Source organism: Lepidochelys olivacea (genome assembly GCF_965140295.1).
Source record: "Lepidochelys olivacea isolate rLepOli2 genome assembly, chromosome: 1".
Lineage (NCBI taxonomy): Eukaryota > Metazoa > Chordata > Testudines > Cheloniidae > Lepidochelys > Lepidochelys olivacea.
This window is the reverse complement of record NC_140411.1, coordinates 18,594,753-18,611,191: the sequence shown is the minus strand read 5'-3', so window position 1 is coordinate 18,611,191 and position 16,439 is coordinate 18,594,753. Positions and strand designations below refer to the sequence as shown.

Sequence of the window (16,439 nt, the reverse complement as noted above, 5' to 3'; positions counted from 1 at the left end):
AGGACATGAGGTAATGAACAGAAGCAACATACTATCATTTTGGAATTCTGGGACCATTTTTGCTAAACCCATGGGTCACCCATTGCTTTGAATTGTGTCTGTGAGTTGGTGCCTTTTGAATATTTAGCACATTTGTCCAACATCTACTGCTGTGTTGACCTTTTTTTATGCCGAGTGGCCTTTGAAGAGGAGAATATTAAGACTGCATTAATGTGATGGTATTTTAAATAGAATTGGCACTTGCCTGTAGAAATGGCCTTTCCCCCACCTAATCACCTAATTAAAGCTCTCAGCTGTGTGCTGAATGTGCATTTCTGAGGTTATTAACCTATGGGCTTCTTTTTTTCCCCTTTGCTCCCAGTTTCCGTGGGCTATGAATATGAATCATGTCCTGATCTGATCCTGTGGGAGAAGAGGACGGCAGTCCTTCAGGGTTATGAAATTGACGCTTCCAAACTTGGAGGATGGTCCCTGGACAAACACCATGCCCTCAACATACAGACTGGTGGGTTGGCTTTAACAAATGGCATGAGCAGGGTGATGCAGCAGTACAATGCATTGTTGCTTTTCACCTTTAATAATTCAGCCAAAGGGAAAACACACACATGCACACGCTACTCACAAATTATTCATTGTAACCTACATTTAGTGGCAGCTTTTGTGTGGGCAAATCTGAAAGGAATCAGCTGCTGTAAATCTGTTGTATATTTTTACGAAGTGTGCAGCCCCAGCTTTGGGCTACCTGTAAGGAATGGTATTGAATTGTATGATGTCCATCAAAAAATCCTGTGTGATTGTAGTGAGTATGGAGAGAGTTCAGACGGCACCACTAATGAAAACGTTCCTGGTCTTCTCACAAACAACATATCAGTTCCCCTGGGCCCTGCTGATGAAACCTACCCCAGTTAACACTCCACCCAGATTTTCCTAAGTGAATGTCCCTTGCCAGCAGACAACCCAGTGGATACCCTCTCTCACTAGTGACAATTATCTTGACCTTCCAATCTCCACAAGTGGCATCACAGTGTTTCTCAACCCATGGTTGCAACCCCCAGGAGGGCTCCGAATAGCAATCAGAGGATTGTGAGGCATTGGACATTTTATTACACTCTAAAGCAAAGAAAAGCTTGGTCTCCAACCTAGCCACTCACTCTTACCCTTCAAGTCATCTCTGCCAACCCCTTGAAACACCCACACAAATAAATTACAGAGGCTGATCATTGTTAGCATTGATATATCTTTAGAGTAAGTGGTGGGGAGGGGCGGCAACCTGAAAAGGCTGAGAAACACTGTGCTCTAGATGTTACAGCAACCTGGCACGGGCACTGGACATGTCATTTTTCATAGGATCCCATGAGAACGAGAGACAACTCTGGAGAGAGCTCTTTGTGGTGTAGTGCAACATGAGTCTGGAAGCTGGGATGTCAAGGTTCTATTTCCTCTGCTGCCATTGATTCATTCTGTGTCCTGGAGCAAGTCACTTGCCCTCCATGTGCTTCAGTTTCACCATCTGTCTTTAACTCCCTTTCTGCTCTTATCATTTTCTAGGCATCTTGCATAAAGGAAATGGGGAAAACCAATTTGTCTCTCAGCAGCCACCTGTCATAGGAAGCATTATGGGCAATGGACGCAGGCGTAGCATTTCCTGTCCGAGCTGTAATGGCCTTGCAGATGGGAACAAGCTCCTGGCTCCTGTTGCCCTAACATGCGGGTCTGATGGAAGCCTTTATGTTGGAGACTTCAACTACATCCGAAGGATCTTTCCCTCTGGGAATGTCACCAATATACTGGAGCTCAGGTACACCAGGCAGCTTGCAGCCCGTGATAATTGTTCACCTTTGATTCTGCAGAAATTTCATGTACCCAGAGGGAAAATGACACCAAAACTCTTTTTTTCAAATGAACAGAATGGGCCAAATTCACCTCTGGTGCAAGTCCACGGACTTCGACTTCCACCAAGAAGGTGTGCGGCCTGGTGAATTCATCCAGGATTGAGTCACGGGCCCAACATAGTCTAGCGCATTTCTTACCAGCTAACTCAGACTGAGTTAATGTGTCCTCCTTAGTCTGGTGAGAGACTAGTGGGAATTCTAAAAATTAACAGTCAGCCTCCGGGATAACCTACACTTGGAAGGACATACATCACTAATGATGATATGTAGAGTACTCCATGAGTACTCAGGACAGAGGATCATTCATACCTAGAACAGTGAGCTCACCAAGGAACTCCCAGAGTCTGTGACTTCCGGGTGAGTTTTTTGGGACGAACATACAAACACCCCTAGCGAATTCTCCACTGAAAGATAGGGGCTGGGTGAAGAAATTCTGTCATCTCCCCTGCAGGGAGATGAAGTGCTGCCACTCGCCCCTGCAGAAAAGTGAAGAGAAAACTTCCAGGAGGAAGAGGGAGGTTTGCAAAGCAGCATGCACAAAAGAGGGGAGGGAAGAAAATCAGGAGGGGATGAGACGGACTACAGATGCGTCATAAATTTTGATGAAATAAAATATATTGTGACTGAGTCAAAATTCATGTTGACTCATCTGTGATATTTTTCCCTCCCAGACATTTCATGACAAACACACTGCCTTGTTGAAGGCAGTGGATCTGATTCTGATCTCATGCTGTGGCTACCCAGGATTAATTCCATGGAAGTCAATAGAGTTAAACTGGTGTAAGTGACGTCTGAATCAGGCTCAATGACTCTGCCTTAAAAGCCTGATCTGAAACTCAGTGAAGTCAATGGGAACCTAACCAACGACTTTAGTGGGCTTTGGATCGGGCCCTAATACAACATGTTTGTAACGACTGGAGATTAAACTGTCCTTTGGGGAATAATTCTGTATTGGGAGTTTTACATGGATATGTGTGTCAAGATGTCTAGTCAGTGATATGCTTTGGTCCAAGCACTCATTAACCAGTACATTGCACACATGAGGATAAAGACAGGTTGCTACAGTTTTTTATGCTGACTAACCTATTGACAGAAATCCATGCAGTTTTTCTTTGTTTTAAATGGCATTTTGTTATCTGGCAAATCCCAGTCACAGACTGTGGGATGCTACATTATAAGATTTTATTTTTAACACTCTGAAACAGCACTCCACAGCTTTAGTACCTACGTGCCCAATGCTTCCCTTTTGGTGTGCAGTTCCAAAATGCTTATTTCTCTGCTTTTCTTCTGGTGAAAGTATTCATTGCATTTTTGAAACCCAAACATACCAAACCCCTCCTGCCAACACACACAAACAGCTACCAAGAACTCATCCATAATGTACAGCATCCCAATGGGATGTAAGGGAAATGGGCATAGGTTAATCTTTTCACTATTAACAGAATACTTGTAAGAGCCAGTTTCTGAGACGCTCTGAGCACCCATAGCTCCCAGAAGATGCAGGTGCCTGCCATCTCCCAAGATTTGGCCTAAAAGTGTGATACTTCTCACTCCCCTGAGACATGACTGTAAAAATGGTCCCTACTTACTCAGCAGATTTGTATTTAGAGCCATGTCTGCTGACAAAAATACGGCCCCAGTCCTACAACGAGTTTCACATGGGAGGACCTTAATTGACTTAACTGCAGCTGATTGCAGGATCAGTGCCCAAGGTTGCATTGCGTTATACTCCTTTTCGCCCTGAGGAATCAACGCTTCTAAAAGAGAGTGTGCTAGAGTCTGTTTTTTCTTGCGCATCAGCAACAGAATTGTTTACTAGTCAGTACACCTGTGCAAACCCACAGACGTTCATTGGGTGCCACTGAGGGCCTAATTTATTATGGGTGCTGATGTACAAGCAGAAAAGAATCCAGACTGAGATCCCAGGGCTGGCACTTAGAAGACATGGTGTTTTCTATGTTACCTGAGCTCATTCAATATGGAAATTATGGAGAGTCAACAAACAAGGAACTCCATGATAACATATTTACAGTCACTTCTCTGAGCAAGCCACAGCTTGAGTAAGATACCAGGAGTGGGACTCCAAATATTGAGGAATGATTCCATGGTGGCCTACATTAAGGTGCATAGCATCCTTCCAGTGCTGAAAGGTTATTTTAGTGGTGGAGGCTGTGATTTCCAAAGGAGCCTAAGGCAGATAGGTGCCCAAACCCCATGGTAATTGCATGGGAGTTGTGTGCCTCACTTCCTTAGGCATTTTTGGAAATCCTACCCTGAGTTCTTTTTGTATTTCAGCACTGTTAGAAACACCCTGTGCGTATAGGTTTGGTTGAACAGTCCCTGATTGCAAAAGAGCAAATTGGAAACCTTGAAAGAGTGACCTTGTTGGATTCTCCAAAGAGCCACGAAGTTTAATTTACTCCCATGTTAATTCTGCTGGAGCCATTACTGTTTTATCTGTGCAAACACTTAGGTTACGGGGGCCAAAAAAGCACTTCTTCACTCTGGTGTGCTATAAACGAAATGGGTACGGATGCAGGCTGACTAAAAGCTATGGGGGAGGAAGTCATTGTTTTGGCCTAAATGGATTGTATCAGAGCCTCCTCAAGCAGCATTTCCTTTGAGATTCATACCCCCCCTGTTCGGCACAGTCTCTTATTAGAGTGCAGTGCTCTTTTCTGGAGAGGAGAGGCAGCTGCAATGTGGCTTCCAGCTAATTACAATGGGGTATGTAATTTGGCCCAAGAAAAAAAAATCCTACTTGAATTCTCTGCCATGGTGTCTCTGATTCAGGCAGTGAACATAAAAGAAGCTGGCCAGAACAATTTTGCTGATATATTGCCTTGTAAAATAGAAAGAACCACAATCAGCGACAGTGAAAAAGCTGTAAAGCTTACTAAAGAAACAGGCTTCTATCCTGACATTATATTCCATGACAGATAATTAAATGTAGTGAGTGTCTGTGTGTCTGTGTGTGAAGTGTGCCTGGCCCCATCTCCTGCATAAATGAGTACCTCTGAGCTGGTGAGATCATACTTCCTTTGTGATATGCAGCAGTACATAAGTGAACTCACTGACAAGTAATATCCAATATAAAGTATATCAGTGTCATGCCTGCTAAGTCTTTATTTATTATTGCATTGTATGGTACAGTTACTGTCAAGTTTTCAAACTGCTAATAATGCTTCTAACTCAGCCACTAACACCTCATACTTTCTTCTATTCCCTGCTTTCCTGCCGTCTGTCAGAAATAAAGATTTCAGACATAGGTAAGCCAACCAGTGGAGAATTTTATGTTTCTGCCTGTCTTGTTGCATGTTGTTATATGGTGAGCCACAAGTGCCATTTCCAGATGATTCAATAGCAAATGAAGCCAGTGTGATTAAAGCTGATGTAGGCGATCAGTCATCCAAACTGGAAGCCATTAATCATGCGTCAGGGTCATAACGCAATTCTGCTTGGTCTATAAATAGTCATAGTCAGTCAAAATAGACTATGAAGGTGGGAGGGAAGGGGGAAGAAGGCTCTTTGTCAAACAATTAAGTGAACGGCAAGACTAAGACAATTATCCATGTAACTTAAAAGGAGCTCTGGGTAACCCACTGGTTAGTGTGTGTTCCATGTTCTGACCCCCAGAGAACCACAGCTCTGATACACCTCCCAGCTAAGGGAGGTAGGCCTAGCTAAAGCTCTGGAGCGGGGTGGCCGACCTGGGGCTCCGGAGCCCCCTGCGGCTCTTCAGACGTTAATAGGCGGCTCCTTGTCTAGGCACCGACTCCAGGGCTGGAGCTGCAGGCGCCAACTTTCCACTGTGCCGGGGTGGGGGCGGGTGCTCACTGCTCAACCCCTGGCTCTGCCACAGGCCCTGCCCCCACTCCACCCCTTCCCTCCCCCTCCCCTGAGCCTGCCGTGCCCTCGCTCCTGCCCCCCCCCCCGAACCTCCTGCACTCCAAGAAAGAGCTGATCAGGAGGTGCGGGGAGGGAGGGGGAGGCGCTGATCGGTGGGGCTGCCGGTGAGCAGGGAGCTGATGGTGGGCTGTTCACGTATTACTGTGGCTCGTTGGCAATGTACATTGGTAAATTCTGACTCCTTCTCAGGCTCAGGTTGGCCACCCCTGCACTAGAGGCTCATACTTTTAGCCTGGTTTGATTCCCAGTGATGGTTGTTATAAAAATTGCGACTTGCCCCCCATTAGAATGGCTGTGAGCCTGGGGCACTAGGTGTGAACTTCCATTATTATGGGGAAGTATTTAACCCTTAGTGTCTGTTCTGCAGCCCTCTTTGTGTCTGATTCACAGTGGGTAGGAGAGCACTTTGGAGCAGACCCTGCAGGGATCGTCTGCAAGTTTCCAGCTTGTGCTGCATTCCAAATGCATGGCATTGTTGTGAGGTTTTATTTTCTGTTTAGCACAACTTGAAAGCTTGGGCATCACATGCCAACTGAAAGAGCTACAGGGCCAAGCATAAATTCTGTTTCCTGCAGCAGGTAGTTTCCTTCACCTAATCACGCATGAAGTGTCACCCAGTACAAAAGACATAGACCTCACACAAGCAGCAGTAGAATTCATCCCGTTGGGATCTGCAAAGGTGTTCAGTGCTATTGAAACCAGCAACACTGAACTCCTCCTGCGTGGGGATTCAGCACTTTATATTTGACAGCAAATGTCTGCGATAAGCAGTGGCCAGTGCCACAGTAGGAAGTCCTGGGAAAGAGCGGGAAGGAGAGCAATCATGTGGGCACAGCAGAAAGGGTGAGGCAGAAACTAGCACAGGGCGAGTGTTATGGAGATTGTTTCAAATGTTAAAGGAGAGAGATGAAATATGAGAGACATAGAAGAAAGTATAGTCCTTGTGCCCGGAGCCCTCACCTGACCTGCTTGGCAACACCTCTGCCTGTTCCTCCGAGGAACACAGATGTTGCCAGACTGGATAAGATCCTGTCACGGTTCCTCCCCCACTCTGAACTCTAGGGTACAGATGTGGGGACCTGCATGAAAAACCTCCTAAGCTTATCTTTACCAGCTTAGGTCAAAACTTCCCCAAGGTACAAAATATTACACCTTGGACTGGCCGCTACCACCACCAAACTAATACTGGTTACCGGGGAAGAGCTGTTTGGACACGTCCTTCCCCCCAAAATACTTCCCAAAACCTTGCACCCCACTTCCTGGACAAGGTTTGGTAAAAAGCCTCACCAATTTGCCTAGGTGACTACAGACCCAGACCCTTGGATCTTAAGAATAATGAACAATCCTCCCAACACTTGCACCCCCCCTTTCCTGGGAAATGTTGGATAAAAAGCCTCACCAATTTGCATAGGTGACCACAGACCCAAACCCTTGGATCTGAGAACAATGAAAAAGCATTCAGTGTTTTACAAGAAGACTTTTAATAAAAAATAGAAGTAAATAGAAATAAAGAAATCCCCCCTGTAAAATCAGGATGGTAGATATCTTACAGGGTAATTAGATTCAAAAACATAGAGAAACCCTCTAGGCAAAACCTTAAGTTACAAAAAAGATACACAGACAGAAATAGTTATTCTATTCAGCACAATTCTTTTCTCAGCCATTTAAAGAAATCATAATCTAACACATACCTAGCTAGATTACTTACTAAAAGTTCTAAGACTCCATTCCTGTTCTGACCCTGGCCAAGACGACTACAGACAGACACAGACCCTTTGTTTCTCTCCCTCCTCCCAGCTTTTGAAAGTATCTTGTCTCCTCATTGGTCATTTTGGTCAGGTGCCAGCGAGGTTACCTTTAGCTTCTTAACCCTTTACAGGTGAGAGGAGCTTTCCCCTGGCCAGGAGGGATTTCAAAGGGGTTTACCCTTCCCTTTATATTTATGACAGATCCATTGTCCATCTAATCCAGTATCCTATCACTGACAGTGGACAGCACTGAATGTTTCACAGGAAGGTGTAAGAAACCCCACAGTAGGTTAAGGAATAACCTGTCCGCAGAGGTGGTTTCCTTCCTGACCCCAATAGTTAGAAGTTAGCTTATATTATGAAGCAGGAGGGGTTTTCCTCAAGGTCCTCCTTAAACACACCTCTTCTGACAAGCCCTAGTCCTTGCACAGGGAAGTGTTCACAATATAAATGTCCATAATATCATGGAAGCAATAAGTCTGAGTGTCACACTGCTCTACACATTCACCCTACTTTTTCTTGCCGGCCTTCCTCCCCCTTGCATTTGTATGTGGTCTGTCTAGAGCACAAGCTCTTTGGGGGCAAAGGCCATGTCTTTTCATCTATCTGTAAAGTGCCTGATACGTTGTTGGTACTATCCTGTCCAAATATTAAGGAAAGCTAAAGAACCACAGGAAAGGGAGGATGTTTCATGAGAGAACATTTAGAACAAGCAAACCCAACGCAATTGGGGTATTCAGTGAAGTCAGAGAGGAGGCCTGGTGGTTCATAACCACCAGAGGCAAGAGGTCACCGTGGCATTCTACATGGCTAGAGACAGATGAGAATGAGCAGACTGTGACCACCAGAGAGAAGAGGACCCGGAGGAATTCCACACAGCTAGAAGTTTCAAATCGATGCCAGGTCCTCAACATAAATACTTTGGAAGATACATCTTAAGATCCAGTAGATCCAAGGGAATGGAGAGGTGTACAGGACACATACGTGGATGGCAGTTTGTCCCTACCTGTAAGAAAATCAAGCTTCCCGCAAAATTGTCATCCAACCATTCTAAGAAGAAAGATGATCCTTGTTGGGTATTCAATACTCAGAAGAACCAAAAGAACATTCTGCAAAGGACAGACAGACAACAGAACAGTGTGCTGCCTTCCCAGAGGCAAGACACTAGACATCACTCTTTTAAGATTGGATAGCCTTCTGAAGTCGACAGACCAGGATCCATACTAATGATACCATGTCATGAGATATCGCACAGATAGTAGATTACTGCAGGGAACTCAGCAATGTGATGAAGAAGAATATCCAAGCAATCTGCTTCAAGATTTTTCCTGTCCCATGAGTGAAAAAAGACAGATGATTCTGGTAGTGAACCGCTGGCAAAGTAAGTGGTGTAGGGTTTCATGGAACATTGGTCCACCTTCTATGGGTAGAGGGAGCTGTATATTTTAGATGGCCTCCACTGCAGGAGAAAGGGGACCAATCTCCTTGAGGACAGGCAGGCTAGAGTACTCAGAATGGGATTAAACTAAAAGCAAAAGGGAATGAACAAAGGGGGGAGATATGAGCAAAATAGAAAGGCTGAAAACAAAATTAGTGAAAGAACCAAATGACATAAAGAGAAGAAATTATTGAATTGTCTATACACCAATCGTAGGATTCTAGGTAATAAATACAATGAATTGGAATTGCTCATTCTTTAGCATAAATTCAATCTAATTGGTAAAAACCTGGTTTGATGGTAAACATGATTGGAATGTTAAAACCAATTTAGGAAGGATCAAGTGGGCAAAAGAGGAGGTGGAGTGGCACTCTATGTGAAAAATGGCATTACCTGTTTGACTCACTGATAACTTGGAAGAAAATGATCTTGAATGCTTATGGATCAGAGTGCTAACAGATAAAGCACAAGATGGGATATTAGTTGGTGTCTGTTACAGACCACCAAATTACACTATGAAACAGAATGACCACCTCCTTACGTACTTATTGATAACGTGTCGGGAAAAAACTTTGTGATCATGCGAGAACATCAATTTGAGAGACATATGCTGGAGGTCTCATGCTGCCAATACTAAAACTAAAACATCCTTGGAATTTCTAAACATTATAGATGACAATTTCCTAACTCAAAAAGTAATGCAGCCAACACAGGGGAATTTTTATTAGACCTTGTCTTAACTGATAAAGAGGAACTGATTACAGAACTAAAAATAAAGTGTAGCTTAGATACAAGTGATCATGACTGGTTCACATTTATAACGTGGAAGCAGAATAATGTTCAGTAATATATGTACTTAATAGCGTGATTTCACAAAGCTGAATAGAATTATGAGCCAAATGAGCTGGGAGGAAGAATTTAATTTGAAAAATTTCAGTGATAACTGGGAATCATTTTAAAACACCTTACTAGAGGCCCTGAAAGAGAAAATCCCACAACTGAGAAAAAAGGCAGTGCTGGTTAAAAAACAACCACCTGATTTAGAGGTAAAGTGAAGGCAGCTATAAAAAATAAAAATAAAATGTATAACAAATGGAAGCAAGGGGAAGTTGATAGTAATGAATATAAATAATAAATTAGGGACTGTAGAAAATTGATAAGGGAAGCAAAGGAACACAAGACGAAAGCTATGGGTCAGAAGACTTAAAGACAGTAAGAAGGAGTATTTTTAAATATATTCAGGACAAAAAGAATTCTGTCAGTGGTATTGGTCCATTACTAGGTGGAAATGTTAGAATTATCAATAATAATACAGAAAAGGTGGAAGTATTCAATACATATTTCTGTTCTGTATTGGGGGAAAAACAGACGATACAGTCTCGTCCTATGGTGATAACACTCTTTCCATTCCACTAATCTGTCTGGAGGATGTTTAACAGAAGCTACTGATCTTAGACATGTTTAAATCAGCAGGTCCAGATGATGTGCATCTGAGAGTTTTAAAAGAGCTGGCTGTGGAGCTCTCTGGGCCGTTAATGTTGATTTTCAATAAATCTTGGAGCACTGGGGAAGTCCCAGAAAACTGGAAGAAAGATGATAATGTGCCAGCGTTTTAAAAGGATAAATGGGATGACCCAGGTAATTATAGACCTGTCAGCCTGACTTCGATCCTGGACAAGATAATGGAAAGGCCCATACGGGACTTGATTAATAAAGAATTAAAGGAGGGTAATGAAATTAATGCAAATCAACATGGGTTTATGGAAAATAGATCCTGTCAAACCAATTTATCTTTTTTAAATTAGATTATAAGTTTAGATAGGTAAAGTCAATAGTGCTGACTTAATATACTTAGACATCTGTAAGGCATTTGAGTTGGTTCCACACAACATTTTGATTAAAAAATTAGAATGATATAAAATCAAAATGGTACACATTAAATTGATTAAAAACTGGCTAACAGATGAGTCTCAAAACGTGATTGTAAATGGGGAATCATCATCTCAGTGAGTGGGTTTCCAGTTAGGTCCCACAGGGATTGGAGGCCAAGGATCCTGGCCCTTTGCTATTTAACATTTTTATCAATGCCCTGAAAGAAAATATAAAATAATCACTGATAAAATTTGCAAATAACAAAGATTTGGGGAGTGGTAAATAATGAAGAGGATAGCTGTATCTAATACCTAGCTTAACAAAAAGCTTAACAAAAAGAAGGTTAAAGGATGACTTGATTACAGTCTATAAGTATCTACATGGGGAACAAATATTGAATAATGGGCCTTTTAATTTAGCAGAGAAAGGTATAAAAAGTTCCAGTGGCTGGAAGTTGAAGCTAGACAAATTCATACTGGAATAAGGCATACATTTTTAAAGGTGAGAATAATTAACCATTGGAACAATTTACCGAGGGTCATGGTGGATTCTCCATCACTGACCATTTTAAAATCAAGATTGGCTGTTTTTTCTAAAGGATCTGCTCTACGAATTAGTTTGGGGAAGTTCTATGGCCTGTGTTATACAGAAGGTCAGACTGGATGGTCACAGTGGTGCTGTCTCATCTTGGAAACTATGAATCTAGGGATATATGAATGTGATCTCTATCCTCATGTTTTCCTAACCCATCACTTTAGCATATGCTGTATAAGGAAACCAGACCTCCCTGGCTGCGTTTTGGGACCCAGGTCTTCAGCAGGTGTAAACTGGCACAACTCCAATGACTTTAGTTCAGGATCTGACCCTTGGTGTCCACGTGACATACTGAGATGACACTGTAGTGCTGTGCCACAAAGTCTTCCAAATTGAATCTCCCAAAGCCTGGCTACAGTTCTGTACACTCGATTGTGGCTGCTGCAGATTATAGCCCCAGAGGAGTAAAGTGCCAAAGCAGGCTCCCGTGTTTCCTCCTGAAAATAAGAAGATGTGCGGGGAGATATCTGAAAGGAAAATCAACTCATGCTCCCTGCTGTCAGCCCATCGCCAGTGGTGGCAGGATCCATGTGGTGGATAAATATCAGGAGGCTACAGCTGATTAAGGCCTCAGATGATTACAGAACCCCTTGTTTGTATTGCTACATTATATAACTCAGAGATGAGAGAGGATGGTAAGAGGGAAAGAACTCATCTGTGTTGCCCCAGGCAGACTTATTTCAGTTGTTGTTCAGTTCAGTCCAATTTGCTGCTTAAGTTTGCCTATTGTTTGGGACATTAAATAAATTGAAAAGACTAGTAACTGGAATTTCATGGCCTCACTGCTCTCATCTTCTCACTGACAGAGGGAAATAGTTTTGAACTTTTTTAGTAATAACGTGGTTTATTCTGCACTTTTCTTCCTGAAGGATCTCAGAGTGCTTTTACAGCTGTATTCATCCACAACCACACTGGAAAATGATGCACAGCTGATTCTGGAGTAGAATGATGCATCTAAGTAGGTCTCAGCACAACAGTAGAGGTGGGAAATTTGGGCCATGGCCACTGAGGCAAAATCCTACTTGACATTGTTACATGATCTCCTGGAGGCACATGTCACTTTACATAAGGAATAAAGATGTGATCCGTGCCCTGAGAAGCTTGCAACTTAAAGGCCCATCTAAGTCAATGAGAGCCTTTCCAATGACATCAGTGGCCTTTGGATCAGCACCTAGGGGTTCAGTTATGCATGATGGGCCAACTGATACTATACTGCAGTGTAATTTACATGGGGCGCGTTGTCCAGGATAGTTGCGTTAACCTCTGCTTTTGTGAAACATGCCATAGGATCTTTAACTTCCACCTGGACAGCTACCAAAGGTGTGCTACTCTCTGCAACATCTCATCCACTGAATGTCACGTGTAACGATACCTCCTTTACTACCATACGTCTGTGCCATTATTGACTGCAGCCCCTAGTCCTGGTGGGTCAAAATCACCTCTCTGCAGGTATCGACCACAAAGCCTATTCACTCTAAATACCACTTAATCCCAGTTCTAAGTGGATCTTAGGCCCTGTGCTGGCCCTTTGCACAAGGGTGACGGTTACCTGGGATGACTGTAACCATAATCATCTGACCTACTGCTACTAACAGAGACCTGCTTGCCACAGGCAATCTCCCTCCCGAGTGTAATTAGATCAAAGGAGAGGCACAGCTTCTGATTTTGTCTAGCAGCATAGCTCACTCCATCAGTTATTGTTGCTCTGCGGGCTGCTTTCTGTTGTTTTGAGAGTGCAAAGGGGTCAAGCCATAAGACTGAGAGAGAGACTAAGACTTGAACCAATAGGAATTAACTAGATGCTTTTTGATCCCTATTGTGGACCAGTGCAGCGCACCTGAAATGACAGTGTTTGGTATAAAGCCATTTGCAATAGTAACAACAAAGCTGGCTTTCGAAGGGTGATTAGTTGGCTGAGGCACCTTTCACTGCCGGATCACTGGTTGAAATCCAGACCCAGCTGCAAGTGACCCAAAGCGATTACCATCTGATGAGTGGTTTATTTAAAATAAATCTCTACCTCCTACCCTTCTGAGGTTCACTTTATTAGTAATTATAACCATGCTACTGTGATAACAGGCATTTACAGAGGAGTAACACTAGCAGCAGACAGCCCAATTTGTCCTTAGAATATGTGAATTAACACTCACTCACTCCAGGAATCTAAAACAAGAACCTAGATTAGTAACTCTTATCCTTGGGTTACCAGTAGCTGTTACCAATATTACATAGAAGGGACAGCTGCTAAAGTGGCTGATGAAATTTGGGCAAGTGGTGGCATTTTGATTTTTTTCTGCTAATTGGAGCTGTTCTACTTGGTTCTCTGATCAATTGTTAAAATGGACTGGCATTGACTTTGGTGTTGATTTTACTTTCATTCTATGTGGGGGTTAAGATTATGGACTACTTGGGGCTCTCTCTTTGTGAGAAAGGTACAGCTAAGACAAACCAGGATACAAACCACCAGAGCAAGGCTATGAAGTCCAATAATAAATGACAATAGTCATATTTTGCAGGGACTGAGAGTGAGCACTCCTGGGTTTCCAGGCAAATGACATTACAAAATTGCAAAGTATTCTTATTAATGTCCTCCTCTGTCCACCTCTTTTCATATAGTAGAGATTATGAACAGCTCAAAGGCTGATTGACATTCCACTGAGCCTTGTAAAGGCAGTTAGCTGAAAACACAAGGGCCTGATCAAAATGGATGGTGGATTCCCATAGGGCACCTTTTTTCACCAGAGTGGAAGCCACTTGCTTAATGTGAGTGACATGTAGGTAAATGAAATAATACCCTACCAGCCTGCTGTCATTGGAAAGGAATACAGATGGAGACTGAACTGCCAGGTGGAGCTGTCTTGAAGGTCAGAGCATTTTATTTAGCACAAATCAGTGTCATTTGTGGAAATGAAATCTGTTCAGACTTTAATAGGATAAATCACAAGGGATCTTCCAGGATAAGTCAAAAAGGCTTTTTTCCAAAGCACTAAGTAATTTGAATGAAGAACCAGTGCATGGCTTTTAAAATTGAGAATCATGCAGTATTTTGAAAAGGAAGGTAGTGAGCAATTCCTGATAAAGTGGTGGGGGCGGGGGGGAATCAGCATTGCCACACAGACATCCCCAACTGGCTGCTCATAGAATAACTGATCACTAGGATGGCTTAATGCCCATTGAGTGCAAAATCCACCTCCTGTAAATTTGCCACTGAATTTAGTGGGGATCCGATGAATTTAGAGAAAGTGGAGTATGTGGGAGGAGAAATTTTCAAACATGTCCTGACAGTTACCTTGCAACTCCAAGAGGAAAGTAGAGCTGGGTTCATGCTATAGGTATGATTAGTTTAACTTTGTTGATTCCCAGGCTCAGAAGAGAGTGTAAATCAATAGCTAGCGGTAGCAAACACTTACGTTGAATAATAGAGAAATAATATTATACTGTATTTCTCCAAGGACCTTAGCTTAAATAAATGTCTAAATTCAAGTCTACTGCTGTTTCCATCTAATTCTATTGTACAGTCTCTATTTAGACTCTGTTGCTAGATGCCAGTCTAGAGTCGGGATTCCTGGGCTGTATTCCCTTCTCTGCTGCTGGCCTGCAGTGTTACTTTGGGCAAATCATTCAACCTCTTTGAGAGTCATTTTAAGAGTTTGATCGATGCTCCCATTGAATTCAATGACAAAACTCCCATTTACTTCCACAGGCATAGAATAGGACCCTCAGGACTCTGTTAAGTAAATGAGAGTTTTGCCATTGAATTCAATGACAGCAGGATCAAACGCTACATGAATAATAATACTTAGCTCTTAGATAGTGCCTTTTACCCCTAGATCTCAAAGCACTTTACAAAAGAAGGGGTTTTTTTTCATTAGGACCATTTAACAGACGGAGAAACTGAGTCATAGAGGGGTGACGTGACTTACCCAAGATCAAACTGCAATGACTCCCACTCCAGTTCACTATATATTGGGCCACATTGTTTCTCTTTAATTGGCTTGTGATGTACTTAGCATTAGTACTATCAGAGTGTATGCAATAATGAGCTAAATCCACTGGATGCAGAGCTGCAGTACTTCCCCTTCAACGTTTTATTCCTCCAAACTATTAATGCTGCCTGGTGTGCTAAGGGAAACAAATACTGAAATCTACCAATGAAGATAACACTTCTGTATGTTTGTTTTTCAGCCACAGCCCAGCTCACAAGTATTACCTGACATCAGACCCAATCACTGGCTCCATCTACCTCTCTGACACTAACAGCCGACGCATCTATAAGATCAAGTCGACCTCCGTCGTGAAGGATGTTGTCAAGAATTCGGAGGTGGTGGCAGGGACTGGGGATCAGTGCCTTCCCTTTGATGAAACCCGCTGTGGAGATGGGGGCAAAGGCACCGAAGCAACACTCACTAACCCCAGGGGTAAGATGCAGCCTCTTCTTACAAGCATTTTAAAGTGAGCTTTGAGAAAGGTGCCAAGCCAACAGTTCTGGAAACAGATCTCCTCTGTCCACAGAACAGGGCAAACCACTAACATGTCTTAGCTCTGAGCTGGAGGGACCACCACTAGGGATGAGTGGATCATTCAACCCCAGGCCCTTCCAGTCCTTAGCCTTGTATTGAGACTGCTAAGAATGGTGCCAATTTGGAGAGGGGTGATTTTATAGACATGTGCCCAAAGGGAACTGTACTGAGAGGACCAATCCATTTCATATACCGCTTAGCCCCCAAAACACCATGAGAGAATTAAAACTTTTGGTCACTACCCATCTGGACTACATTCAGTTAAATTCAGTTCAGTTCATTGAGACTTTAGTGGCATAAAAGGCTCTGCAAGTGTTGCTGTATATAAAATAGAGACAGACCCCTCAGGTATCTCTCAGAGGTAAGTTGAAGCCAGGGTTACACACTGCAGTTTGGTCCCTTGTGATCCAGGGCTTGTCTATACAAGAAAGTTACACCAGTTTAACTACAAATATGATTTTAACCA

General features: G+C 43.0%; 1 protein-coding gene across 1 annotated transcript in view; it reads left to right on the top strand.

Moving 5' to 3' along the window:
- Positions 1–16,439, top strand: part of TENM4 (teneurin transmembrane protein 4) — a 2,254,482-nt gene that overhangs the window by 2,174,411 nt on the left and 63,632 nt on the right. Inside the window, exons 27-30 of the mRNA XM_084644861.1 lie at positions 362–505; positions 1,549–1,798; positions 5,141–5,161; positions 15,639–15,871. Coding sequence (XP_084500987.1) covers positions 362–505; positions 1,549–1,798; positions 5,141–5,161; positions 15,639–15,871 — 648 coding nt within the window. The remainder of the gene's footprint in view (positions 1–361; positions 506–1,548; positions 1,799–5,140; positions 5,162–15,638; positions 15,872–16,439) is intronic.